Source organism: Lissotriton vulgaris, chromosome 2_1, assembly GCF_964263255.1.
Source record: "Lissotriton vulgaris chromosome 2_1, aLisVul1.2, whole genome shotgun sequence".
Taxonomy (NCBI): Eukaryota; Metazoa; Chordata; class Amphibia; order Caudata; family Salamandridae; genus Lissotriton; species Lissotriton vulgaris.
The window spans coordinates 1,669,586,262-1,669,613,801 of record NC_141687.1 but is presented as its reverse complement, the minus strand read 5'-3'; the positions used below and the strand labels follow the sequence as shown (position 1 = coordinate 1,669,613,801).

At 45.9% G+C, this 27,540-nt stretch overlaps 1 protein-coding gene across 2 annotated transcripts in view; it reads left to right on the top strand.

Moving 5' to 3' along the window:
- The window catches only part of ARID1A (AT-rich interaction domain 1A), a 599,176-nt gene that overhangs the window by 105,067 nt on the left and 466,569 nt on the right, over positions 1–27,540 (top strand). For both annotated transcript variants that reach the window (XM_086957625.1, XM_086957624.1), the window contains exon 2: positions 27,275–27,484. In XM_086957625.1, the coding sequence (XP_086813751.1) occupies positions 27,275–27,484 (210 nt within the window). The remainder of the gene's footprint in view (positions 1–27,274; positions 27,485–27,540) is intronic.

Here is a 27,540-nt window from a genome sequence, read left to right as displayed (position 1 = left end):
ACAGCTCAACCGATGCACCCACCACACAGCTCCACCGATGCACCCACCACACAGCTCCACCTACACAGCTCCAGCGATGCACCCATCACACAGCTCCAGTGATGCAGCCACCACACAGCTCCACCCACACAGCTCCACCGATGCAGCCACCATACAGCTCCACCGATGCAGCCACCATACAGCTCCACCAATGCAGCCACCATACAGCTCCACCGATGCAGCCACCACACAGCTCCACCGACACAGCTCCACCGATGCAACCACCACACAGCTACACCGATGCACCCACCACACAGCTACACCGATGCACCCACCAAACAGCTACACCGATGCACCCACCACACAGCTCCACCGACACAGCTCCACCGATGCACCCGCCACACAGCTCCACCTACACATCTCCATCGATGCACCCACCACACAGCTCCACCTACACATCTCCACCGATGCACCCACCACACAGCTCCACCTACACATCTCCACCGATGCACCCAGCTCCACCGATGCACCCACCACACAGCTCCACCGATGCACCCACCACACAGCTCCACCAACACAGCTCCACTGATGCACCCACCACACAGCTCCACTGATGCACCCACCACACAGCTCCACCGACACAGCTCCACCGATGCACCCACCACACAGCTCCACCTACACAGCTCCAGCGATGCAGCTACCACACAGCTCCACCGACACAGCTCTGCGGAGGCACCCACCACACAGCTCTGCGGAGGCACCCACCACACAGCTCCGCCGAGGCACCCACCACACAGCTCCGCCGAGGCACCCACCACACAGCTCCGCCGAGGCACCCACCACACAGAACATAACACTGAACATAATTTTCACAAATGTTATTTACAAAAGTTTAAGCTATTGCCATTACAAAATAAATAAATTATTTAAGTTTTAATTATTAAAAAAAATTAAAAGCCATTGTTATTTGTAATATCAATACATCTCAGTCACGTAAATACAAAACATGTTGCATTGCAAATGCTATAGGTGTCACATTTGCGAAAGTTATAACTATTGGCATTGTAAATGACAAAGCTATTAATTTAGCTATTTTAAAAAAAAACACATAAATAAAAATAATTCATTTATAACACCAATAGCTCAAACTTTCCTAATGCGAGCCCTATTGCATTTCCAATGCTTGTTATTTATGTGTTGGTTTTGAAAATAAATAAATAAATGGCATTGTCATTTACAATGCCAATAGCGTAATCTCTCGCAAATGCGAGACCTATAGCATTTGCAATGCAATAGGTCGCGTATTTACGCGAGTTTGAGCTTATGATATTGCAGATAAAAATGCATTTTATTTATGTTTCAAAAACCAAAACATAAATAAAAGGTCTCTCACACTGCTGTCTCACACACTGCTGCCTTTCATACACCATGCTCTCCCACACACCATGCTCTCCCTAGAAGACTCACACTCCTGTCTCTCTCACACTGCTGGCGCTCTCTCACACACACACATGCAGAGAGCGACACACACACACGTCAGTTTCCGAAACAGTAGTGCCAAGAAGCCTGCATCCAGTCCAGAAGGGCAGGGTACCAAAGGAGACAAGTGTGCACACATTTAATGACATTTAACTGTTATCCAGCAGTCGTGGCCTGGCTGATGCCCACGGGGATGACTCAGGATATAGCGCCTCCGGTGAGGGTTCGTCCCCTCATGTCTGGAAGCTACAGGCGAGGCACCCGTGGAAATCTGTCAATACAAATTCTGGTAGTTTCTTTCTTCGTGGAAAGTAAAGTGGAGAAGACGCTCAAAAAACTGCCTATTTTAAGTTCGGTTTGAATAATGGGACCTGGGTGCCCACTTAAAATGGGAAACTACATGTCCCAGCATGCCAAGTGTTGGAGGCTGACATGCTAGGCGTGGCAGGAGGCCAGCCTCTTGACATGGGGCCCTGGGTAGGTATTTGATAATGAGGCCTGGGCAGGCCTAGGCCTGAACCTTCATTCACCAGGAAGGGCTGAGACAGCCAACACTGACTTGCATAAATGCATCCATACCGAAGCAAACCTTTACCGCTTTCGTCCAGAAATGCAGCGCTCAGACTCTATATAAACGTCCCCCGAAGGCTCAGTGCTGCGCCTACAGCCCTGGCAGCAGCAAACACGCCAGAAATGTGCGGATTGTTTGTTATGGTTAGGTCCTTTTGTTTCGTTTTCAAGACAGAAAATATATAATTAAAGACTGGATTCAAAAAGAAGCAACAAGCGCCTTGACGCCCCTCTCCAAAGGACTGACTTCCGGCTTCTGTAAAGCGCCATGCATGAACGGCCTACTGTGAACGGCTGCAGATGAGCCAATAATCAGGGCTCAATGGGCCCTTAGGCCTCTGGGCCCTGGTGCCACTGCACCTGCCGCACCAACGGAAGCTACGTCCCTGAACGTACTAGGAAAGAGAAACCCGCCCGTGCAGTGTAAGCGCTGGGGATGGGGAGGATAGAGGCCATCTGTGAACCCCCTGCTAGTGGGGGTGGTGGGGGGAAGGCTGGCTGAGGGAGGGCGCTATCATCGCGGCAGTATTCTAGCGCTTGAAGCACTCCGCCTGTGCTCGGCGCTGTACGGTGCAGTACCACATGCATCTGGGCAGTACGGGACCGGGTACAGCTGTGTGCCTGGAATGTTTAAATATTTAACAACAAGGGGTGGTGATGGACAGAGTTTCTGAATTAAGCAGAATACTCTCACCCAGCCGTGAGATCAGGGCTAGATCCAACACCGTTTTTTAGCTCACTGCACCATCCCAGCTCAGAACCTGGCTATATGCAAATTAGTCTGTTCCTGTCCCAGTGCATGATGGGAACAGGGCAAACCAAACTACCAAGCCAATTCTTACACTGGGAAGGAAACAAGCTACCGGGGACCGGTTTCTGGCATTTCAGCCGTCGTCGGCCCGGCTTGCTTGAATCCTGATGGTGCAATGAGCAAGGGACTCACATCTGAGTATACCCTTCCACGCTTAGGGTGGGTAAAATATTTAACAACAAGGGGTGGTGATGGACAGAGTTTCTGAATTAAGCAGAACACTCTCACCCAGTCAAGAGATCAGGGCTAGATCCAACACCGTTTTTTAGCTCACTGCACCATCCCAGCTCAGAACCTGGCTATATGCAAATTAGTCTGTTCCTGTCCCAGTGCATGGTCTGCTTAATTCAGACACTCTGTTCATCACCACCCCCTTTTCTGGAATGTTTAAAGGCCCAGGGCGCTGGCCTGTAAGTGGGGCTCCTCTGTACTATGACAAACACCACACCTTGCCTGTGTGTGATGGCAGAGCACGTCACGGCTGTCACACAGCCGCCTCGAACGCAATGCTCCCCACTTTACTGCAGGGGTGCGCAGGACCCGGGCTGCATGCACCGGGGCCCAGGGGCGTGACCTCAAAAATATACACCTGCCTGAAGCCCGTGTCGCCTGCACTAGCGCTATACACAACACAGCGCCTTGTCACAAAATCAGAACAAGCACCTACGGGCACACGGACAGCGGGAGGGGGGGGGGGGGAACGGACAGCGGGAGGGGGGACGGGAACGACCACACGGACAGCGGGGGGGGGCAGGAACGGGCACACGGACAGCAGGAGGGGGAGCGGGAACGGACAGCAGGACATCGCGCAACCCACCCCTGAAAACAACACTTCCAAAATGGCGAAAACAAAGCTTTAAAATTTTTTTAAAAAACACCGCCGCATGACGATCGCAAAGGGGCGGGATGAGTAAAAATCGCAGGAACGCCCACGAATCTGCTCCGGCAATGACGGACAGATCTCTCTTCCAATGGCTAGCCTCCATTTATGGAGCTAGCCAATGGAAGAGAAGGCGGGACAAAGTGCCCATACTGTGAAACATCAGAGTTCGCCTGCGCGAAACGGTGCTTGCGCAGCTGTTCGCCAGGCGACACCTAAAAACCCGTCCAAATCCACCCTAAAGAGCCATGTCTTCAAGGCCTTTCTGAAGTAAGTCTCTGATTTTGCCTGGTGGAGATTCCCCGGTAGGGCATTCCACATTGTGGCTGTTCTAACTGTGAGTGCTCTACCACCCAGACGTGCTTTCGCAAAACGGGGAGTACACAGCACGTTTTGAGAGTTCGACCTCAGTGCTCGATTTTGTTTATAGCAACATAATCTTTGCTTGAGATAGCAGGGGCATTTTCCATTGAGAGCCTGGTAGGCCAGAGTCAAGGCCTTGAATTTGATTATTTTGGCAACCGTGAGCCAGTGGAGCTCTTGTAAATGCAGAGAGACATGGTGTTGAACGGTATGCTTCCAACCAGTCTCGCAGCCGCAGTCTATAGCATCTGGAGGCAGCATATCGAGTATTTATGGAGGCCCAGATATAAGACATTTGCGTAGTCGATCCTGGATGTTACTGTGGTATGGACTACGGATTTGCGGCAATCTTCTGCTAAGAAATGTAGAAATTTCCGGAGATTTCTTAATTTACTGAAACATGTAGCGATGACCTGCTGGATTTGGGTCGAGAAGGAGAGGTCGGCCTCCCATCTCACACCAAAATTTCTGATATTTGTGGCAGGAGACGGGGGGGGGGGGCATTTCTGATGGCCACCACAAATCTGGAGCTGGCACTAGGCCTTTTCCGAAAAACAAAACTTCTGTCTTCCCCACGTTAAGTTTTAATTTATTTGTATTCATCCAAAGTGCTATGTCATGCAGGCATCCTTTAAAGTTATTGAAGGTAGCTACAGTCTGCTCTTGAAAAGGGAAAACCTGCTGGGTGTCGTCAGCGTAAGAAATCGCTTTCACTCCCCAGTTGGCGATCAAAGAAAAAAGCAGAGCTAGGTAGAGATTAAAGAGTAAAGGCTCAAGGCTGAACCTTGTGGGACACCACACCAAAGATGTTTGGGTTTTGATACAAATGGTTGTAGGGCGACTCTCTGGGTGCGACCGCTGAGATTTGAAATCAGCCAGGTGTGCACCTTCCTCCTAAAGCCCGCCTCTTGTAGTCTCTGGGCCAATATGGTATGATCGACAGTATCGAATGCAGCAGACAGATCCAGGAGCACCAGCAGCGCTGATGCCCCTGAATCCAGTGACCATCTTACTGACTCTGCCTCCTCTAGGAGAGCGGTCTCCGTGCTGAAACCCGCCCGGAATCCAGATTGTGTATCATGCAGAGAGACATTGCCCTCAATGAAGTTAGTCAGTTAGTGTTGGACCAGCTTCTCCAACATTTTACCGGGCGCGGGGAACAGTGAGATTGGCCTAAGATTGTTGAGATCACCTGGATCACCATTTGTTTTTTTTTCGCAGAGGGAGAAGCGTCGCATGTTTCCATTTCTCTGGAAAGACGCCTGTGTCAAGAGAAAAGTTCCGTATATGAAGTAGTCCACCCGTCAGGGAAAGGGCTAACATTTTCTAGAGTTTAGGAGGGCATGGATCATCTGGGGCGCCTGATCGACATTTTTGAATTTCTGCTAAAGTATCTTGAGGCGAGATAGGTGTAAAATTAGTAAACGGAGGCTCCTCCACCACTCCTAAAGGTATATCTAATTTCTCTGTTGCCTCTGATTTCGAGGAGGAGTCATAGACCTTTGAAATTGTATTAGCAAAGTGACTAGCAATATTCTCGCACAAAGCTGGAGACAATATCACTTCAGTCTCTATTGCTTTGGGCGTAAAAAAAGTTTTGACCACCTTAAAAATTTCTCTACTGGAATGATCAGCGTTGTGGATGCTCAATACAATATAATCCCTCGTGTCTACTTTTAGTGACTTATGAAAATCTTTCAGTGCTTTTTTAGGTCTCGTACCTGCGATGCAGCGCGAAGCGCAGTCGCAGCGAGACCTATAGTCACCGGCTATGCTTTCAAGGGCTTACAGGGGGACAGGAGATGGGCATGCGCAGGCTGCAGGCCGATTGAATCGGGACGCGCACGTTCACCACGTTGCACATCTCCTGTCCCCCTTCAGTCTAGGCAAGGCAGCTGCATGCAGCAAGAAACACCCACATGCACCAACCACCCCCAGCCAGTGCACCTGTACTTATATCACTCAGTTATATTTTATAATGATATCCAATCTATGTTTAGAAATCATAATCCAGTGGTGTTGGAACTGGATAATAACTTACTTTGTTATAACAAAACAGAGACCTCAGAAGCTGTAGTTGAGGTTGTAACAAAGGATCAGGGGAGGAGATTAAAATGGAATAAAATCATCCCGAAGACTTTTTTAATACAATCAGATCTAAGGTTGGGAAAGAACTTAACACCTGTAGTGACCCGCTTAGATTTGGTGGGGATGTTATACCCTCCTACGAAGCAATCTGTCAACAGGTCTCAAGAGACCTTACAGTGAAGGACAACAGAAAACAAAACCGGTGCATGGATGGTTTGACCACAAATGCACAAAAACCCATAGTGAGCTTTTGAAGGCAGTTAACAAGAATTCTAGAGATAAGCATGAAGTATCTTTCTTAAGGAAAAAATATAAAACTATCCTACAAACACGTAAAAACGAAATTAAGCAAGAGGCATGGGATTCATTACACGAGAAAGCCACCTTGAGGAACAGCTCTAAATTCTGGACAATCGTTAACTCTACTTTGTTTAATGGTGAAGAAAATGCCCCGTTAGAAGTCAACATCACAGAAAGGGAATGGCTAAACGATTTTGAGAATATTTATGGAAGTAATTTAGAGCTTGATACCTACGTGCCACATTCAAGAGAGGTAATGGGGTCTTCCCCGAGTTTCACTATAAAGGAAGTGCAGAAAGCAATAGCAGATACGGCTGGACAGAAAGCTCCGGGCCCCGACGGGGTACCTTCTGACCTGTATAAGGCCAACTCTGACTTCTGGTCAATAATACTCACAAATGTTTTTAATCTAGCAGCCTGCTCTACCCCTGCCACTTTCCCCACCTCCTGGTCCCGTTCCATTATAATACTCCTTTTTAAAAAGGGCCAAAGGGGGGACCCAAGATGTTACCAGCCAATCTCTCTGATTGATTCTTCAATTAAAATACTGGGGAAAGTAATCCTGGCCAGGATAACAGCCTGGGCTACAGAAAATGCCATCCTAAGTAACGCCCAATACGGCTTTAGAGCCGGGAGAGGCACCGAAGACCAGTGCCTAAACCTACATCTTATAATTAACAAATACACGGTTGCGGCTAAAGGTTCAATTTTTTTGGCATTTATGGACTTATCCACAGCTTTTGACCTAGTTAATAGGTCAAAGCTGTGGATGATGCTTCTGGAGCTGGGACTTGACCAGGCCTTGGTGAATTTTTTGGCTGAACTGCATAGAGACCTGTCTGCATCTATTAGAATGACGCAAGCGGGAATATGTACGGCTGAGTTTAAATCTGGTAGGGGGGTGCGCCAAGGGTGCATATTGGCTCCAATGCTGTTCACACTATACATAAACTCCCAGGAAGATGCCTTGGTAACTGCAACACCTGATATTCCGCGTATGGGAGGAACACCCATCCCTGTACTCCTATACGCGGACGATACAGTGTTATTGGCTAGAACACCAAACGCCCTACAACAACTTCTTAATTCTTTTGGGAGTTTATGAAAAAATTGGACCTAGTTATCAACACAGAAAAATCGCTTGTCAGGTCACTAGGGAATAGGAGAAAGTGCTTTAAAACAGTCTCATGCAATGACTCGGTAATATCCAAAGTAAAAGTCTTCACTTACCTAGGGGTCGTGTTTGACGATGTAGGTTCATGGGCCCCCCAAGTTCTGAATAAAGTAGCCGCCGTAGGAAGATCTTCGGCTGCTATTTTAGGTTTTGCAAAGAGACTGGGTGGCAAACCAGGAGAGGCAATTTTGTCTATCTATAAAGCTAAAACTATGGCCATCGCAAGGTATGGGGCAGCAATATGGTACTTTAAGGATACAGCTCTCATTCAGAGAGACGAAAATAAATTCCTGCGAGCCCTTTTAGGTCTCCCCCAATCAACTGCTACTTATGCAGTACATCTGGAGCTTGGGGTGCGATATATTTCAGATCTATTGAACATGGCCCCCATCCTACTATGGATCAGAACCTGGTTGAGCCCCAATCTCACTTTGAACCAGAAGATCATCAGGGATTGTACAATGGCTGTCCTTTTTTAAATCAACATCTAACTATCTGGGACGCCCAGAGATTTACACCAACCCAGAAGGTCTAACTAAGGCTGACATCAACTGGGTAAAAACAAACTTTTTAAAATCTAGAGAACTGGACCGTGAAGCATCAGAAATAAGTAAACCAACTGTGAGGGCTCACTATATGCTGATACTGTCTGTCTATTCAACCGTACCTGTCAATTGTCACCAAACCCTTTCACCGATGGTTGCTTACTAAATTTCGTTACAATCAGTCGCACTTGTTATTGGGAATCTCTTAAGGAGTGGTGCAAACCAGAGGATGCCGCTCCTTGCAAGTGTGATGACCACTCATATCAGGACACGATGCACTTTGTGTTTTTCTGCCCATTCTATATGGGAGGCAGGAAAAAGTTCATTATTCCATTATTAAATCATAGGGGGTTCATGCAAGTAAAACCTGAATTACTTTATCTACAACTAATGGAATCCCCCGCTGTCATGTGCAAATGTTTTGGTAGCTTCCATCCGTAACAAGAAACATAGATTATTGGGGCAAACATCCCTGGAAAATGTAACATCACAAACTGATATTAATTCCACCAACTAATTGAGAATGCACATGAAGTTGAATCTGTTGTTTGTAAATTTGTATTGAATCACTGACTATTGTGTATAATATGTAAGCTATAATGAATAACTATCAATTCGACACCACTGTGAGTCTTGTATATATGAATTGTACATTCTTGTAAAGTAATTTTTATATATTTTTTTTGTATTTGATTTTACCATGCAATTGAATAGCATACTTTTATGATTATTAAATAATCGAATAAAGTGGATTTGACTTTGACTTCATTCAACAAAAGAGACACACACACACACACACACACACACACACCAGACGCCCCCTGCCGTTTTCCCTCCCTCCGGCATTTCAGGGCACGCTCTCACCGAAGTACCCTTCTGATGCACGGTCCTTAGCCCACGCTCTCCGACTCGGCCCGCTCCGTTTTTTTGCTTTGGCGGCCCCCTCCCTACGCCGCACCAGCCGCGCAGCACCTAGTCAAGCGCTACCACGGTCACGAGCTCCATGTCACGCCGACGTGCACACTCACGCTGTGCCAACAACGCGCGGGTGCACTTTCACTTTCCCTTGTTACTTTAAGGAGCGCGGCGCCCACTAGGGACACCGCGCTCACTTTATTTACTTATTATGTTTCACGCATGGTGGATCATCATCCGACCGCGATCACTCAGAGGCACTCACAGACTTCTCCCTGGTCCGCGGAACAAACTGACTCACTGTGTGCTGCCGGTGCCGAGTGGGCTCTGTGTGCGTGTCTATTTACGTGCGTGGTTGGTTGGTCTCCGTCCCCATGACTCCACGGAGTTTATAGACCTCTCCCTGGTCTGTGGTTGACTCGCTGCCCGCACTGGTGCATGGTCCGTGCATGTTTGCCGAGCTCCTCCCAGTTCTGCGGAACTCGCTGTGTGTATCCGGTGCCGCAGGGGGAAGGGGGGGAGGTTGATCGCCGGCTCCATCTCCCCGGTCCCAGTGAACAGATTGACTTACACATAAGCTGAACCACTCTGTGCAGCCGAGACCATAAAAGCCGGCATAAGGAGCAGTGAGCGTAGTACCCCAAAGGGAAAGACCGGGAGGGCACATGGGTTGGCACACGCTACCTACACCAAGGGGCAAAACGTACGGAAACAAAGGGCCGAAAGCCAAAGCCCCCCTGGTAGTGACAGACTCGCCCTCTTCCCACTCCACAGCATAAGATACCCACCCCAGCATGCCCATATCTCACTCAGAGGAGCCCCTCACTCGAAGCATAAAAGCACCAGCGAGGCTGTGGACTTTGAGGTGGTGTCAGCACAGAGCATGTTGCAGGCAGACCTCGCAAACACTCGCATGCAGGCTGTTGAGTGCAGGACAGACTGCAGAGATATATCCCCCTCTCCCCCACCTCATCCACACAGAAACTCAGGCCAGCTGGCGACACACACAAAGACTCGGGTCCTCACCCAGTCACTGCATAGGGCTGCTGCGACACAAACATCAGACCGAGGTACACCTACATTCCAGCTACACTTGCAGCACAGCCAGTGATGCAGACACAGGCATACTAACATTCACATACACTCGCACACATAAACACACTCTCACCCGCAAGCATGCATACAACATACATTTAACAGTATTTTTTTTTTAACTTACCATAGCTTTCAGATAGGGTCATATTCTAGTTAATATACTCCATTTTATATAACACTAACAATGAACAATATTATTCACTATTTGCAAAATTGAACAGGCATTTTCAATGCAATAGGTCTCCCATTTGCAATAGTTTAAGCTATTGGCATTGTAAATGACAATGTGTTTGATTTATGTTTTAAAAACCAAAACATAAATAAAAGGCATTGTCATTTACAATGCCAATAGCTCAAACTTGCGTAGACCTATTGCATTGCAAATGCTTGTTATAGATTTCCTTTGCTAAGTCACAGTAGCTCACTCTCCACTGGCGTTCTAGTTGTTTGCACCTACAGTACTATTGAGGGATAACTTTTTTCTACTTCCTCATCCATCTTAGTGTTGCTTTTCTAGGCTATATTTTTTTCTTTATGTGACTCATAAGCATAGAACGCTCATCAGGCAGGAAACGTAAGAGACTGATGTCTCTTTGATATTGGTTTATATTTTCAGAAACAACCTGTTGTAGTCCTAACTATTGCTAGGGAAAGCATAACTGCTGGTGCCGATGATAAAACCTTAGTGTTCAATGTGGATTCATTCACATCCCAATAACGTATTGGATTCTTTGACTTGTATTGTGTATCTCATTGTTGCCTTAAGAGGAATTCAACACAACAACAATATTTTCTCCATTGGATTTCTTTTCAGATTCTCAGCATTTGACATTTTCAAAACATGCCTGCACTTCTGACTTTTTTCTAGATAATTTAGAGGTCCTGAGGGTCTTATTTTTAACATTCAATAAAACAGCTACTTTACAACAGTTTAGTTTTGCCGTTTTTAAACTGTAATGCCTGATGTTTTCTGAGACGGTTTGATCAAATTAAGAACGAAAATCAACCTCTTAGAATTCCCTACTTAGAGCTACATTTTTAATGTTCACTGGATGATATTACAATACTCACTTTCATCTGAGTCTACCAGAGGAGAACTTGATGCCTAACCATAGGCATGCCCAAGATGAAGTGCTTTCAGGCAATTGCATCCATTTTAGGCATATATTTCAGGTTGAATACCTATTAATCAGCTAAATTGCCTAATGTATAAACGCATCTAGTAGTACCTTACTTCATAGGATAGACTTCATTTAGAGCTTGATTTCTAAATGCCTGGAGGCCAAATACTAAACAGCAGCAGATTAACCTTTTGTTTTATAGGAAAACCTTCAGACAAATTTGGTGGCAAGAGATGTCTTGCCCAAAAGAAAAAGCTCTACTTCTCGGGGCTCTTCCTTCTAGTCCAAATGTTCCAAAGCTCACAGGTAGCACATGCCTTACAATGCTGAACTGCCATTTCACCAAATAAACACATCCTCAGTTAACAGCTTGTTACGACTTTTACAATCGGAACGTGTGTGTGATTACCCCAATTTAATTGTTTGTATTTTCCAAGAGCTAAGATGATTCGTTGTCAGAGATCAGCATGGATTCAAATAAGACTATTCCAAGGGTAATAAATGCAGTTTGTGTGAATGTGCCTGTTATTTTGCCCAGCTGTTTACCAGGTTAATAAAGGGTCTGATGTTTCTGATGGAAAAACCTAGATCTGCACACCACCAATATAAAGTCATACACAATTGTAAATTGTAGATTGTTGGGGTTAAATGTAGATGTACTTACTTAGACTCAGCCAAGGCCTTTTCTCTAAAGCCTTCAAGGCTTACTAAGCAGGCACCTGTTTAAGCTGAAATTTAGTATAGCAACAAGAAGAAAAGATTATCTACAAAGTCGAAATCATTTTCCTCATTTAGGTAACTTCTCCAGTGAATCATTGACAAAGTCTTCGAGGGATGTTATCTTTCTTTCCTGTAGTTACATTGCTCAATGTAGGAGAGCGGCCGTATTTCTTCTTCTGTGGATGCAACCTGTATGGGGTGCCTGAGCGCCCCAACACAGCTTAAGGGCCACTACTATTATTTGCTTCCTGCCCCCCTAAAATATGCCAAAGTTCAGAAAATCTTACTCCCTCAGATCACAAACATTTTAGGGTGTCAAATATTTGATGCATGAAGTTCAGAATAACCAGAATTTTACTGCCGATATTTTAAAGTGGCTATAAAAATTCGGGCGCTTCAGGCTGATTAGATACTTTTACGTCATTTTATATTAGTAGAGTTCTTCTATATGATTCTCTAGTACAGATTTGTACTGCAAGCAAGTAGCGGATTAGATCTGATTGGTTTACATTGTGAAACTGATTTGTGCATTTTTATCTACGTGTATCACATAAAGTTTACAAGGTTCACCAGTGCGATTCAGCATTTCTGAAACAGTTTGAGTGCCCCAGTAACACCATTCCTATGGCGCTTTGAATGCTGACAACTTTGCGCTGGCCTTCTGGTAGTCCATTATTATTACATAGATTACTGATTGATTGAGACTTTCTTTCCTTGTTGTGCTCTTTCAGTTCCAGTTATTTTTTAAAATTCTATTTTGAAAGTTTTATAGAGCGCGAACAAGACCCAAAGGGGTATAGGAGTACAGCGTTGTAGTCAGCATTTATACAGAACATAAAGAAGGTAATTCATCCACTAAGAGTGGGGTGTATCAGTGGTGCAATATAGCTCTCCAAGTAAAACATCATACAAATAGAAAGAAGCAAGATGTGCGATGTGCATCAAGGAATATTAACAACAAGCATTGAAAATGCAATAGGTCTTGCCTTTGATTAAGTTAAAGCCATTTGCTTTGCTAATGGTAATGTATAGCAAAGCGAATGACTTTAACTTAATGAAATGCGAGACCTATTGCATTTTTTATGCTTGTTTGCTTTGGAATTATTGTTATGAGACCCAAGACTTTTTATGCTTTGTCTTCTCAGTTCAGATTTACTGAGACTTTTGACTTGAAAGTTGTTTTGCACGGAGAGACGTTTGAGCTTTTCTTTGGAGACAGACTTAATGTCAGTCTGCTTGCTAATCTATCTGGTTAATTAACTAGTTTGCTTTCTGTAACAAAACTTTTTTTTTTACAAAAAACCAGGAGATGCCTACAAAAAAAACGTATTGAGTGCAGTTTATAGCCTTGGGCTAAAGGCCTGCTTACGACTTTGGCAATCTGGGTGTGGGCCGCAACACCAGCACCCCACTCCCAGACCGCCAAAGTCGACCGCCGCCCTCCCACCAGATTACGAGTTTCCTCGTTGTCTGGCGGGCGGTGGTCCTATTGCGGTATGTATTAGAAAGGCACCACAATAGGAGTGCCTAAGGCCGTCCCTCCCCTTTGTTGCAGGAGGTGAAAAGTCCGGCAGGCAGCACTGCATTGTGGCACGAGTGAAGTATGAGTGCAAGCATCAGAAGGCTGTGAAAGGCCCGAAAGCAGCAGTGCTGAGCTCAGGCAAGAGACACAGGTACACTCCAACTTAGGGTGGGGGTGGAGCAGAAAGGCATGGATAGACACACTAGGAGCTGGGCACACAGATACAGTAAAAAGCATGCACAGAGTGATACTGGTACTCAGACACCTACGTACAGTAACAGGTGCAAAAGCATGGACACTGGGACTTAGACACACAAGTACTGTAACAGGCACTTCTAGACTGACTCTTGGACTTAGACACACAAGTATAGTAACAGGCACGGATAGAGTGCCACAGGGACTTAAGACACACAGGCAGAGTAACAAGCAAGGATAGATTGCCACTGGGACTTAAGACACACAGGTACTGTAATAGGCAAGGATACATGGACACTGGGACTTAGACACAGGTACAGTAACAGGCAGGGATAGACTGACACTTCGATACAAAAAGAGGCACAGGTAGATTGACTTGTACTCAGACGCGTAGGTTAAGTAACAGGCGTGGACGCACAGACACTGGGACTTCCACACATGGGTAAAGTAACAGGTAGGGATAGACTTACGCTGGCATTTAGACACAGTTACAGGCACGGATGTATAGCCACAGAAATTTAGAGACAGACACAGGAGCAAAAAGACTTGACAGACTCCCACTAGAACTTAGTTCAGACAAGGAACACTGTCACAAAATTGTAGGGCACGAAAATAGGGCAGAAAGACACGGGCAGATTGGCACTGACAAATACAAATACGAGGGCTGAAAGGCATAAGGACCCTAAAACTTAGAGAGTCCGACAAAGGGGAGAAAGTCATTGACCCACTGAACACGGCAATGTGTCATAAAGACACAGATAGGATTTAGAAATACAAATACCACAACATACAGACGCTGATGCACTGAAACTAGAATGTAGAGAATTAGACACGAGCAGACAGAGAAAAATACACAAATTTAGAGAGACCGGTTCTGGGAAGAAAGACGTGTAGACACAGACACCAGACGGCAGAGACATACAAATAGAGCACAAAGATGTGGATAAGCTCGAACTAAATTTAAAAGACAAAGGCATGGTGGCAGAAAAAATGGATAGACTGCCAATGAATGTAAAGACAGTTAAACGAGGACAGCAAGACTTAAATGCCCGACTCTGGAAGTTAGAGACACTGGCATGTGGTAGAGACACACTAAGGCACTGACCCCGAGGAAGAAAGAGATGAGGACACAGGCCGAAGGACAAGTACACCGGGAAAGGGAAGAATAATCCTTCTAATCAGAGTCCGCTTTTAAAGAAACATCACAATATGGTGGAAGGGCACACTCCATATAGTCACAGCACTTCCAGGATGAACGGTTGAAGGAGTTAGATTGAAATACCAAGTTCCAATAATAAACCTATGGCTTGCCCACATGAGAAGGAAGAACCTAGTATTGTCTTGTTCAATTAAAGCAGAGTTGACCAGCACTATCTGTGGTTTATAAAGTATACTCTGGTAGATTTAGAACGAGAAGAAGCTGAAGGCTTTGGGAGGGGAGTGGCGTAATGGCCAGAGCTGCCGACCTTGGACCTGGGGAACTAGGTTAGTCTCGGTTCAACATCGCACATGTAAGTGTTTTGCGAAATGATACTGGACCGTTTTCCACTTAAAAATCTGCCAATTGTCATTCATTTTGAGTCCCTGTGATACCATTTTTTACAACAGTTCAATTACGGAAAGATCTACTCTTAAATGTCTACAGAGTGAATAGGTTATGCAAAGTGCACAGACACAGCTTTGTAATCATATTAACATCCTCGTCGCCAAAATGTTGTAATCATATAAAGCAATAACTTCAGAAGATGAGGTTTCAGTATAAGTTAAAGGAGCACTCCTGTAACAAACTCCAAGTCTATAACAGCTACAATGGAATCATCTACAGATCTGAACAGCAACCAATGAGACAAGATAGAATACTGGGATGCAGAGTTCCATGACATCCCAGTGAATTCTATCAATATTAATGAAGCGAATATTTACACTATTGCACACTATTGAGGAGAAACGAATAAAGATTCATGCAAACTTTATTTTTGAGAGATCAAAAGATACCACCCAATGCATTATGGATTTCCTTCCAAATAATATTTATGTACCTGCTCTTGGGAGCTGCAACTAAAACTCTAATTTTTATCAAACAGACAGCTACAGTAAAACCTATAAAGAGGCATGCAGCCCTGCACATAAGGTACTTTCAATCAATAATAAACAGCAGTGTCTGGGTGGTAGCCCCGCCCCCTTGCACACCTGGTCACAGAAGAACACGTCACTCTCGGCTCCGCTAAGGAACACAACGTAGAGTGCCAGGTAGACCATTCGCAGGTAGGCGCAGAGCGCGGCGCAGGAGCCCCAGACAGTGCGCAGCAGCCAGCCTCCGACACAGGAGACGCGCAGACGAAGGGAGTCCAGGAAGCACTGGTGGCGGTCATAGTGCGAGGTTTAGAACTTCACCAAGCAGCCCTGGGCCTGCCGGGTAAGCCCAGCGTCCAGCATGAACCGCTCGGCCCTGCTGATGCCCAGGTCCGGGTACAGGAAGGACACCTTCATGCCCATGGCACTGCCACCCTGCAGGCTGGTAGCCGAGTTCCGGAAGGACACGCCACGTGACCGTGACATCACTTAACACGTCTGTCTACCAAGCGGAAGCATCTGCACAGAAGCCTTAGTTAAACACTCTAGACAGATCGGCCAGCTTGAAAGTGGTCAAACAACTAACATACACCGCCAAACTTCCCAGTATTTTGCATAGCAACTTATCGTATTTTCATTAAAATTGCCTTGCAGGTAGAGCACTGGTCGCGTGTTAACACTGACAGCTGACACCAGAGGGAGGTTTATGAAGTCACACGTCATGTGGATTTTATCTTCCCACAGTGCACTGTGGTGAGGGGGCGAATGCTACTCTTTTTTTTTTTCTGCCGTCCCACTTGGACAGCCTTGGCCTGCTTTCCTTTTGAAGTAAAAGGTTTATTATCTTTATGGGGCCATGTGTTTGGCCCCATAAAGATAAGAAAGCTTTTACGCCAGAAGGAAGGCAGGCAACGCCATCCAAGTGGAACGGCAGAAAAAGAGAAAAGTTACCTCACAAAATGCTCTTTCCCAATGGCTGGCCACCGTTTAGCATAAACGGTGACGCCGGCCAATGGGAAAGAGGGGCGGTGCTTAAAGCCTGATACTGAAGCTACCCTTAAAACATACAATCTTGCCAGCGAGTCTGCGCATGCGCAGCCTACACAGGCAAGACCTAAAAAGGGAGCGAGCAAAAATATACAGTTGATGCAGTTAAAGGAGCTATCTAGGACTAGAACAAAAAGATGGGAACAAAATGTCATATAAAACATCAGTGAAAAATATTTCACGATTTTGGTTATTAACAGAACATACTAACATGATCAGCGCGATTAACATGATCAGTTGAGCAGGATATCACCATCAACCAGTTGATGTCCACTAGAATTTCATGCCAGACACTTTTGTCTTGTTTTTTGTTCTTCTATGTTAGGAGTTCCTGGCTTCCAGAAATAGTTTCAGCTCTAAAAGATCTCTTAGAGAGTCAGTGCTTCCGTACATTTCAAATCACAAACACGTTATAGCTTGGTAGTTCTAAAGAATCCAAGACTTAGGTTGACTTTAATTTTTATGCTTCGCCTGCCTTGACTCAAATTGGAGGTTCTGCAAGTATGAGTGAATACCATTTCTACAACTTCCTTTACAGTCAGAGTACCCTTGCAGGAGGAGTGATACCTTCACTACAGCAACTTTGCTTTAACACTTATCATACTGTGTGCGCCAGGGACACACTATTAGCGCCGCTGTTATTGTCACAGACTCGTTTGAGCGTGTATTAAGAGGTTTGTGTAGTTTGAAATTGTACTTTTGTGAATAATGCTGATAATTCCTTGTTGATTATGGATAGGGAAACATACTTTTGAAAAATTGAGCATACTGTCCCAAAAGGCAATTCCATTTGTGATGTTAACATAATAAATGCTTAGACTTATTATTGCTTTCCATTGCTTTATTTTCCTTTCAGAATAAGTGGGATTTAAAAAGTAACGTATGCATAGTCTTTGCTGGACCTGCAGGTGTTTTTTTTTATAGTGTGGAAATTTAGTTGATTTTTAAAAGCTTCTTTGCTGATTGTTTAACAACCCTGTTTTTTATGACCGTTTCATCAGATAACTATCCTTTACCTTTTTCTTTTTTTATCTTTTTTTGTTTTGTTTAAATTTTTGTGATTTTAAAATCCTAAAACCAGATTACGTTTATTCCCGTCCATATTTTTTATGTATTTCGACTGAATCTGCGCATGAAACGCTTTACAAGCTAAAGGTAAACATTCCATTGAAGGGTAGAAGGAGAAATTTAAAACTAAAACGACTGTTTTGAATTGCACCGTCTCGGTGAAAATCTCCTTTCATTGAGACCTAACCAGAAGATCACTAAAAGAAGGCGAGAAAATTATAATATTGATTAGTCCGGTCACTATTGAGAAATTACCCTGGCTTGTTTCCCAGTCTGTCTCCTTTAAAACTTGTCTGGCCCTTCCACGTTAACAGACATATTAATAGATGACTTTCAGTGGTGATTTGTACAATAATAAGTAGGCCACAGGGGAAGTGTTTTTCCCCAGTAACAAAACAGTCTTACTTTTACCAAACCAACCCCTGATATAACGGCTCAGTGCTGAAGTAAAATTCAGGCGTTGAGGGAAACAAATGGATATATAATCTACATTGTGGAAATTTGTTAAACATTGGATTTAGCTCACCGCGAAAGACTGCGAGGTTTTCTTTTTGTACTTATCCAAGTAGTTAGTTGTCTTGGAGCTTTTATTCCCAATCTCGTAAAAAGACAGGCTCACACACATCTCTCATGGTGTAGTAAGTACTGCCAAGTGCTTCTAGTTCTCAAGTTGGAATTCGCACTCAATCAGGAAGGGATGCGATGCATGCATGCTTGTTCACTCAATAATTGGATGTTTATGCTCTTACGTTATTTTGTACAGGCAAGGAAGGGTCTTCTGTGATTTGCATCCTAGGTTAGGGATGAGTTTATAATTAAATGCCCTTATGTAGACTTTTGATTTTTTTTCGAGGTTTGGGTTATTTCGAAATGTAATTCACTTGTGTAATCATGTGTATCTTGTTCTTTGTGTGAGGAAATTTCTGTCTGTCTGTTGGGGCCAACTCTTGATTTGTTGAGTTAGGGTAAGAGTTTACAACGTATCTCTATTACAAAGTACCTTCACACCACTAAAGGCTTCATTGCACTAATTTAATGCAGAAGACTGACTGCACCAGTTGAGAACAAGATTGGACTGAGAAGATGGTTTGTAACACCTCCTCTGAGAATATCCTATCCGGCACTGTCAATAAAGAGATCTTGGTATGGAGCTCCATAGACGGGGGCGAACTTGATGCTGACACTTAGGCCCCTTGTATGACAGGTTTTGACGGTTGCAAACGGAGAATTGGGCCGTTTGCGGCCGCTAAAGAGGCTTTTTCCATGTACTAACCCTATTCTGGGAGTCTGTAACCTATTACTGACTCGCAAAATAGGGGTTCTGAGTCAGTATTAGGAAGAAGCGTGTCAAGGGCATACTTTCCTAATAGCTAGTCACAGGGGGATGTAAGAATGTTTTGCAACTAAAATGCGGTCTCAAAAGATCCGCAGTTGGCTACCTTCTTCAAGTATAGTGATAAGCCAGTCGCAAATGGGAAGAGGTCCCCAAGGGACCTTTTCCCCATTGTGCATGGCAGCGAAAATGTTTAAGAGCAGGCAAAGGTCCCAGCGACCACTGCCTAACTCTTACTTTTTTTTTAGGGGATCGCTGCTCGTTTTTCTTTGAGGAAAACATGCTTGCATTTATAAAAAATTAGTTGCTTTATTGAAAAAAACATTGTGGTCTGCTGTCCCCAGCAATCCACAATCCCTGTGTATTTTGCGATTCCCAGTGGATCGCAATTTGCGACTTACTACATGAATATTGATGAGGTAGGTCAATTGCAACCCAATTAGGACTGTAGACACATTTGTACATCGCAGTTTGCGAGTTTCTAATTTTGCGTTGCAAAAAATCACAGTTCGGGACTCTCAAAATGAATCTGCCGTACATGAGGCCCTGAATCTTTAAGGGCTTGGGCATTTATTTCTCAGACATATTTGCTGGTTAATGGTTTTTGAGATTTGAGTAGGGATTTAGTTTTATAGTTGCTGTATTATATGAGAGTTTAGAATTGCAATTTTGGGTGCTGCCAGGTAATCTTTCAAAGGCTGTCTGTTATAGTGGATGGATGTATAACGAGTGATGGAAGAGCTTAGAATTTTATGTTGGCTTACTGTTTCTTACTTTTTGCGAGAGTAGGATTCTTCATCAGATTTACTTCTCACTTATTGTACAAAGTTTCATTACGCCCCCAAGAGTTTTTTAGTGTACGAATGGTTCCCCACTTATCAAGGTTGACACTTTAACATATTACGACCTGCTTAAGTAACTCATTGAATGTTACGTGTGTACTGGTAAATAATTAATAATGCATATAGTTGGTGTATGGACACAATTATCAACCTGCCCCATTTTAGGGGTGGCAGGAATTAAGTCCTACCAGCCATATCAATGAAGAACTGAACTTGAGACCATTGCCAAGCAATAACATTTCTTTTTGCCTTGCCATTGACTTTTGGACACATGATTTTTAAGAAACATTAGTGTGCCTTGTAAGTACAACAGGGATTCAGTCAAAGTGTCTTCATGCAGAAAGGATTTACTCTCCAACATCTGCCGTGTCATGAAGGTCTATAGACTTAATCCTCTTAGCCACAGGCAGTTTGTAGTCATTCTCACTAGAGTTCATATTCTTAAGGGCTTGGGTTCAGATGTTTGTGTCTCATGGGCTATTTTTGCTTCATTGGATTGTGTATTGTTTAATAGTTCTGGCAGAATTTTGTAAATAGTTAATTCTCCAGTATTGGGGTGTCTTTTATACATTCACATGCTTGAATATTCCCCGTCGTCGAAGTGAGAGACCCACGGTAAATAAATTAGCAATAAAAAATCAACAATATATGTATATAGAAACATAATTACATACATTCTAAAACCATACATTCTTATAAGTACCAAGGATAGCAGTAACACATAGGAATACATTAGAAGAAAAAAGCACTTTCATAACATATCCAAGTCATTATGTTAGTTCAAACTACAGCCAATCAGGCGCAAGCACCCCTCTAGAACCTTCTTCGAGGCTCAGGCCCTCAGATTTTCTACCGCACGTCATGTGAAGGGAGTCTCCCTGAGATTTGCTCAGTTTTCAACTTCCTTATGGATTTCTTCTGTTTTTCTGAGATGTCTTCAAGTAAGAAATCTTTGTTTCGTCCTTGTGCTTCTTGTGGGAAGTTGCGGCTCTTCTCTGAGGACCCTCACAAGAAGTGTATTTATTGCCTCTATCCAGAGCATGAGGTAGGCAAATGTAAAATTTGCTGGACTTTCTCCACCAAGACCATTAAGGACAGGGAGGGGCGTCTCCTCCTTTGGTTGCAGAGGTTGAAGGAGAAGGATTCACCTCTTTCTGATGCAGAAAGCCTTGCGTCAGTTGGGTCTAGAGCCACCTCAAAACGTAGCAGTGTGCAGGAAATGCCATCTCCATTTCTGAAGAAGAAGAAACTTGAATTCCAGAAGGCTCCTGCTGTGCCTTCTCCTCTTCCTGCTACGCCCTCGAGATCTGACTCTCAGGCGTCCACGGCTCCTTCTATGCATGTTTACCTTGAAAAATGTGCTCAGACAACGAAATCTGTCGTCTGTACTTCTCTGACGACGACGTTGTCAGTGTCGACGATGGTGTGTGTAAGCTTCAAGTCTGTCTCGTCGACGATTCCAATCTCCTTGTAGACATCAAAGAAGGGAGTCTCGTCGACATCAAAATCTTCGTCGACTCCTTCTGTGAAGAGAGACGCTTCGTCGACGGTTTCTCCATCGACAGCGGCTCCATCGACGACTGGTTCGTCGTTGGCGGCGGCTTAGTCGACGACAGCTTCGTCAACTGCTGTGGTTTTGCCGTCGTCTGCTTCATCAGCATCTTCGTCGACGGTGGTTTTGCAGAGTGAATCTTTCTGTATTCACTATGCTGTGCGTTATTCTGCGGTCTAGTGGTTGGGTCCGGAATCGTAGTCTTTTCTTTTTTCTTTTTGGTAGCCCAGGTGGGCGTCGACGTCCCACCTTTTGGTGTCCTTCTCATGACGTCGGCACGCTTCCTGCGGAAAGCTCCCACCCTTGGGCGCCATCTTCAGATTCTTTTTTCCGCCGTTGGGTCTGGATCGTTCCACGAGGGGCTCCAGAGTTTTGGAGGGAAAGAAGACACTGAGAAGCCGGTTTGCAAGGAAAAGCCTGAAAAGACGGCGAGGGATAACAACTTCGAGCCGGGATGACAAAGAGGAAGGAGAACTTCGAAGAACTTCGACGTCCAACGGAGGATGCGCACAGGGGGCCCTCTGAACCCGCGACATGTACAACACACCTTTTAAATTCTGCCGTAACTGCTACCACAAGTACGCGCAGAAGGATCAACACCCGGTTTGCAACCTCTGCCTACCGGTCGACCATGAGAGCAAGGACTGTAACGCCTGTTCCTCCTTCACAGTGAAGACTCTCCGGGTTAGAGAGCGACAGAGACGGGACAACTACAACATGCATGTCAAAAGTCAACAGCCGTCCCTTCAGGACATGGGGTTCTCGAGCGACGAGGAGGATAACGTCGCCGGAGAAGACGACAGCTACACGGTCGTAGAGACCGATAAGAAGACTTCTAAAGAGGTAGGAGAGTCGACAACCCCCAAAGCCCCGACAGAGCCTCGACAATCTGAGGCAGACTCTCGAAAAACAGTCGAAGTCTTCGAAGGGAGCACTGGAGTAGAAAATCTCGGCGGCCACAGCTGCACCCAAGGACAAACTGCCCAGCAGATCCTTCGAAAAGGACTCCTCGGCGGCGAAGACGGTCGTCAAAGCACGTCCCCGAAAAGGAACGTTCAACTTCGAAAGAGTGGGCCCCGAAGATGGCTTCGGCGCCGAGGAAAGACCCAAAGCCCATCTCGACGTCGAAATTTACGACGAAGAGAGCAGCCAAACCATTCGACGCCGAACAGGCCGCCGAAATGGAGAGGAAGAAAAGAAGGCTCGAGGCCGAGATGGATAACATCCTTTAACGAAAGAAGGAGTTTGACGAAAAAATGAAGAGATTCAACATCCCGTCGAAGCAAAGCACGGTGGTCGTGGAAATAGAAGAGGAGGAGGACTTCGAGGCCGAAGAGCCGCCGGAAAGTCCAGAGGCCCAGGAACACCTGCATGAAGACGCCTCATACTACGATGAGGAGGGGGAAGACGATCAACGGACGACCCTCGGATCAGCATCCTCGGGGACGCAAGACCTGGAGTGGCAGGACCTCGACACCGAGAACCCAGAAGACGACGTGGACTCGTACCCTTCGAGGCCTTCGCCGCCAGGTGACATTGGGGTCTACAATATGGTCATCAAGAACGCGGCAACCGCTTTTGGAGTAAAGCTAGACGAGGAGAAAACGAAAACAGACTTCCTGCTCAAGACCCGGCTCCCCACGCAGACGAGGAGCCAGTACCTCCCTATGCTTGAGAGTGTCATGGCCCAGGGGAAGGAGGCGTTCAAGGAACCAGCGACATGCAGGTCCGTCACGCCTAGGACGGAGAAGAAATATAAACACTCCGCCAAGGACCCTCCATACATCAGAGAATCAGTTACAGCGGACTCCACTATTGCGGCGACCACCAGGAAGAGGGCTAATGTCCCAACTACTTCAGGGCCACCTCCAGACAAGGAAAGTAAGAGGATGGACCTAACTCAAACGCCCTTCTGAACAGGCACCAGTACCAGATCCTGGATGAGATCGGACAGTTGCTGCAGCACCTACAAGATGAGTACCAGCAAAGAGCTGCACACCTGGTAGAGGGGGGAAAGAACGTGGCAAATGCCTGCCTCAAAACAGCCTTGGATGGAGCGGACACGTCCAGCAGGCTGATGATGTTGGGAGTCACCGAGAGAAGACAGGCTGCTTGGCTCAGTATTTCGGGCTTCAAGCCAGAGGTACAGCACAACATTCTTAGCACCCCTTTCAACGGGGAGACACTTTTTGGGGCACCGGTGAATGAAAAGCTCACCTAGCTGAAAAAGGAAAACCAAACAGCAAGGTCTATGGGGGCTTTGCAATTCAGAGGAACAAAGAGAGGTACCCCATCACGGAGACCGAACATAAGGGGGGGTAACCAACCGGGAACGTCACACCAGACATTCCAACAGTCACAGCATAGCGACAACTAAGCACAGCAAGGGAACCATAAACAACACTGGCACCAACAACAGAGAGGCCAGCCCTTTCGCAGGAGAGGGAACAGACGTGTACAAAACAAAAGAGGGGTCCAACAACCCGCCTCTAAGTGACTCCCGTCACAAGATCAATGCCCACCCGCGCACAGCCTCCCAGGGTGGAGCACAAAAAGACAGACTCAGGGTTACACGGAACACACATCGCAGAACATGTAACACCAGTAGGAGGCAGGTTAAGTTGTTTCTTCCAGGAGTGGAAGAAGATAACCACAGACAAATGAATACTCAACATCATACATTTCGGATACTGCATAGAACTGGAAACGACACCGCCAAACAGAAAGCCAAAAAGGAGGGCGCAGTCAGCAAAAGAGCTAGAGCTACTTCAAAGGGAAGCGACGAACCTCCTGGAAAAGGAGGCCATCGAGCCAGTACCATACCGAATAAGGAACAAGGGAGTGTACTCCACATACTTCCTCGTGCCGAAACAATGAGGCCCATCCTAGACCTAAGGTTCCTAAACTATTTCATAAAGACACACAAATTCAAGATGCCGTCCTTACAGGAGGTCATTCCACAGATAAGGGACGGAGATTTCATGGCCACCATAGACCTCAAAGATGCTTACCTGCACATTCCTATGAATAGGCAGCAAAAACACCTGCTGAGATTTACAATAAACAAAGACCACTACCAGTTCACAGCCCTAGCGTTCAGACTAAAATCCGCACCAAGGGTCTTCACCAAGTGCCTCGCAGCAGTGACAGCGCACCTAAGACAGGAAGGGATCCATGTTTACACTTACCTGGACGACAGGCTAATAAAGGCAAGCTCACACAGAACATGCAAGAAGCACGCACAACGCGTGACGAATATGCTGATGGACCTGGAATTCTCCATCCACTGGGGAAAATCCTCTATGGAACCAAAGCAAGTAAAAATCTTACTGGGAGCACAGATCAACACCATACAGAGCAAGGTGTTCCCCAGCGACAAGAGGACAGTGGCACTAGTGAAGGAGACGCGCCTCTACCAGAAGGGGCGAGCTCTGACAGTGAGGACAGCGAACAAGGTCATGGGCATGATGGCCCGTGCATACATTTGGTACCAAACGTATGCCTCCACATGAGCCCATTCCAAGAATGGCTCCAAGAACAATGGTCACAAGCTACAGGAAGTTGGGAAGATCTAGTGGTTGTAACGCTCGCAGTGCAGGAGGAGATGTCGTGGTGGATCAAGAAGAACATGACAGAACGGAAGCCTCTAACACCATCGACCCCAACGGTGACCATCACAACAGACTCATCCCAGAAGGGACCCCTCCTCTCTCAAATTAACGGCCTGGAACCTGCTAAGCTAAAGTGGAAAAGGTTCTGTCAATGGTTTGCCTCTGCCAACATCCATCCCGTGCACTCTTCTCCTGCTCAGCTTCTGCCATTCTTACTGCAGTTGGCTCAATCAGGATTTTCCCACTCCACTTTGAAGGTCTTCCTAGCGGCAATCTCTCGTTTCTGGCAGGATGGGTGTTCTTTTCTCTACTCTTCCAGAGTCATTCGACAGTTCTTCAAAGGACTATTCAGGATGTTCCCACCCATTCGGCGTCCTCCTCCCACCTGACATCTCAATGTTGTTTTGGCGCAATTGATGAAGGCATCTTTTGAGCCCATTCACAAAGCAGATTTGACATTTTTGACCTGGAAGGTGGCCCTTCTTCTTGTCTTGACCTCCTCACGTCGCGTTAGTGATATCCATGCCTTTACCCTTCAGCCTTCTTTTCTTCAATTCAAATCGGACCGTGTCGTACTTCGCAACAACCCGGCATTCATGCCTAAGGTGCCGACTGATTTTCACCTCAATGAACCAGTGTGCTTAAAGACTTTCTTCTCTAATCCTTAATCTCCCGCGGAGCAACGTTTGCATTCATTGGACGTTAACCCCTCCCATGCTCGTGACGGAACCGTTGCGTCACGAGCCTCGGGTGGGCTGTGCTGATGACGGAACGGTTCCCTCACGGCCCGCTCGCCGTCCCTGCGCAGCGCGAATTCCCCGCCTGCGCTGACGTTCTAAAGAGCGGGCGGGCCGTGACGGAACCGTTCCGTCACAAGCACAGCTCACCCGCGGGCTGTGACGGAGCGGTTCCGTCACGAGCACGGGAGCGCCGCCCGGCCCCGCCTCCCCCTTAGCGCTGCCACAGAATAGCCGCCGCAGCGAAGGGGTTAAAAGATGCCTCAAATTCTACATCGACAGGACAGCGCCTTTTCGTAAGTCTGATCAACTGTTCGTTGCTTACAGACGCATGCGCAAGGGGCTTTGTGTTACCAAGCCAACTATTGCACGTCAGCAATATCCTTTTGTCATCAGAAGGCTGGCAAGCCTCTTCAATCTACAGTTCGGGCTCATTCCACCAGGGCGATGTCTTCCTCTACTGCCCTGTTTGCGGGTGTGCCGATTCACCAAATATACCGAGCAGCCACGTGGTCCAGCAGGCATACTTTTACAAAGCACTACTGCCTCGAGACGATCAACGAAGCTGATTCAGCAGTGGGCAAAGCGGTGCTTCGTAATCTTTTTAAATAAGGTGAGCCTCTTTCATTCCCTCCGCCTATAGGAGTGGACAGCTATTACTGCTCACTATTCTATTCAAGCATGTGAATCTATGAAAGACACCCCAATACTGGAGAATAACAATTGTTACTTACCTGTAAACGGTGGTTCTCCAGTATTGGTGTCTTTCATAGATTCACATGCGACCCACCCACCTCCCCTCAGAGGCTCGCTTCTCCTCTTAGATTCTTTTGTCACTCTGGTGCTACGAAAATCTGAGGGCCTGAGCCTCTGAGGAGAAGGTTCTAGAGGGGTGCTTGCGCCTGATTGGCTGTAGTTTGGTCTACCATAATGACTTGGATATGTTATGAAAGTGCTTTTTTCTTCTAATGTATTCCTATGTGTTACTGCTCTCCTTGGTACTTATAAGTATTTATGGTTTTAGAATGTATGTAATTATGTTTCTATATACATATATTGTTGGTTTTTTATTGCTAATTTATTTACCGTGGGGCTCCCACTTCGACGACGGGGAATATTCAAGCATTTGAATCTATGAAAGACACCAATACAGGAGAACCACCGTTTACAGGTAAGTAACAATTGTTCTTATGTGTTATTCTATTTACAGCAAAATCTTCTGTAGTTCATTTAGTTTTTTGCTTTTGTTTGCAGTCATCAAGCCCAATGGATCAGATGGGAAAGATGAGACCTCAGCCATACGGAGCGAGTAATCCATATTCACAACAGCAGGGACCTTCACCGGTGCCACAGCAGGGGCATGGCTACCCAGGACAGCCCTATGGACCACAGAATCCACAACGATACCCTATGATGCAGGGCAGGACACAGGGTAATATGGGAAATATCCCATATGCTCAACAGGTGAGCAGCTAAAAACATCAAATTCTGGTAACAAAATGTTAGCACACCAAACCGTA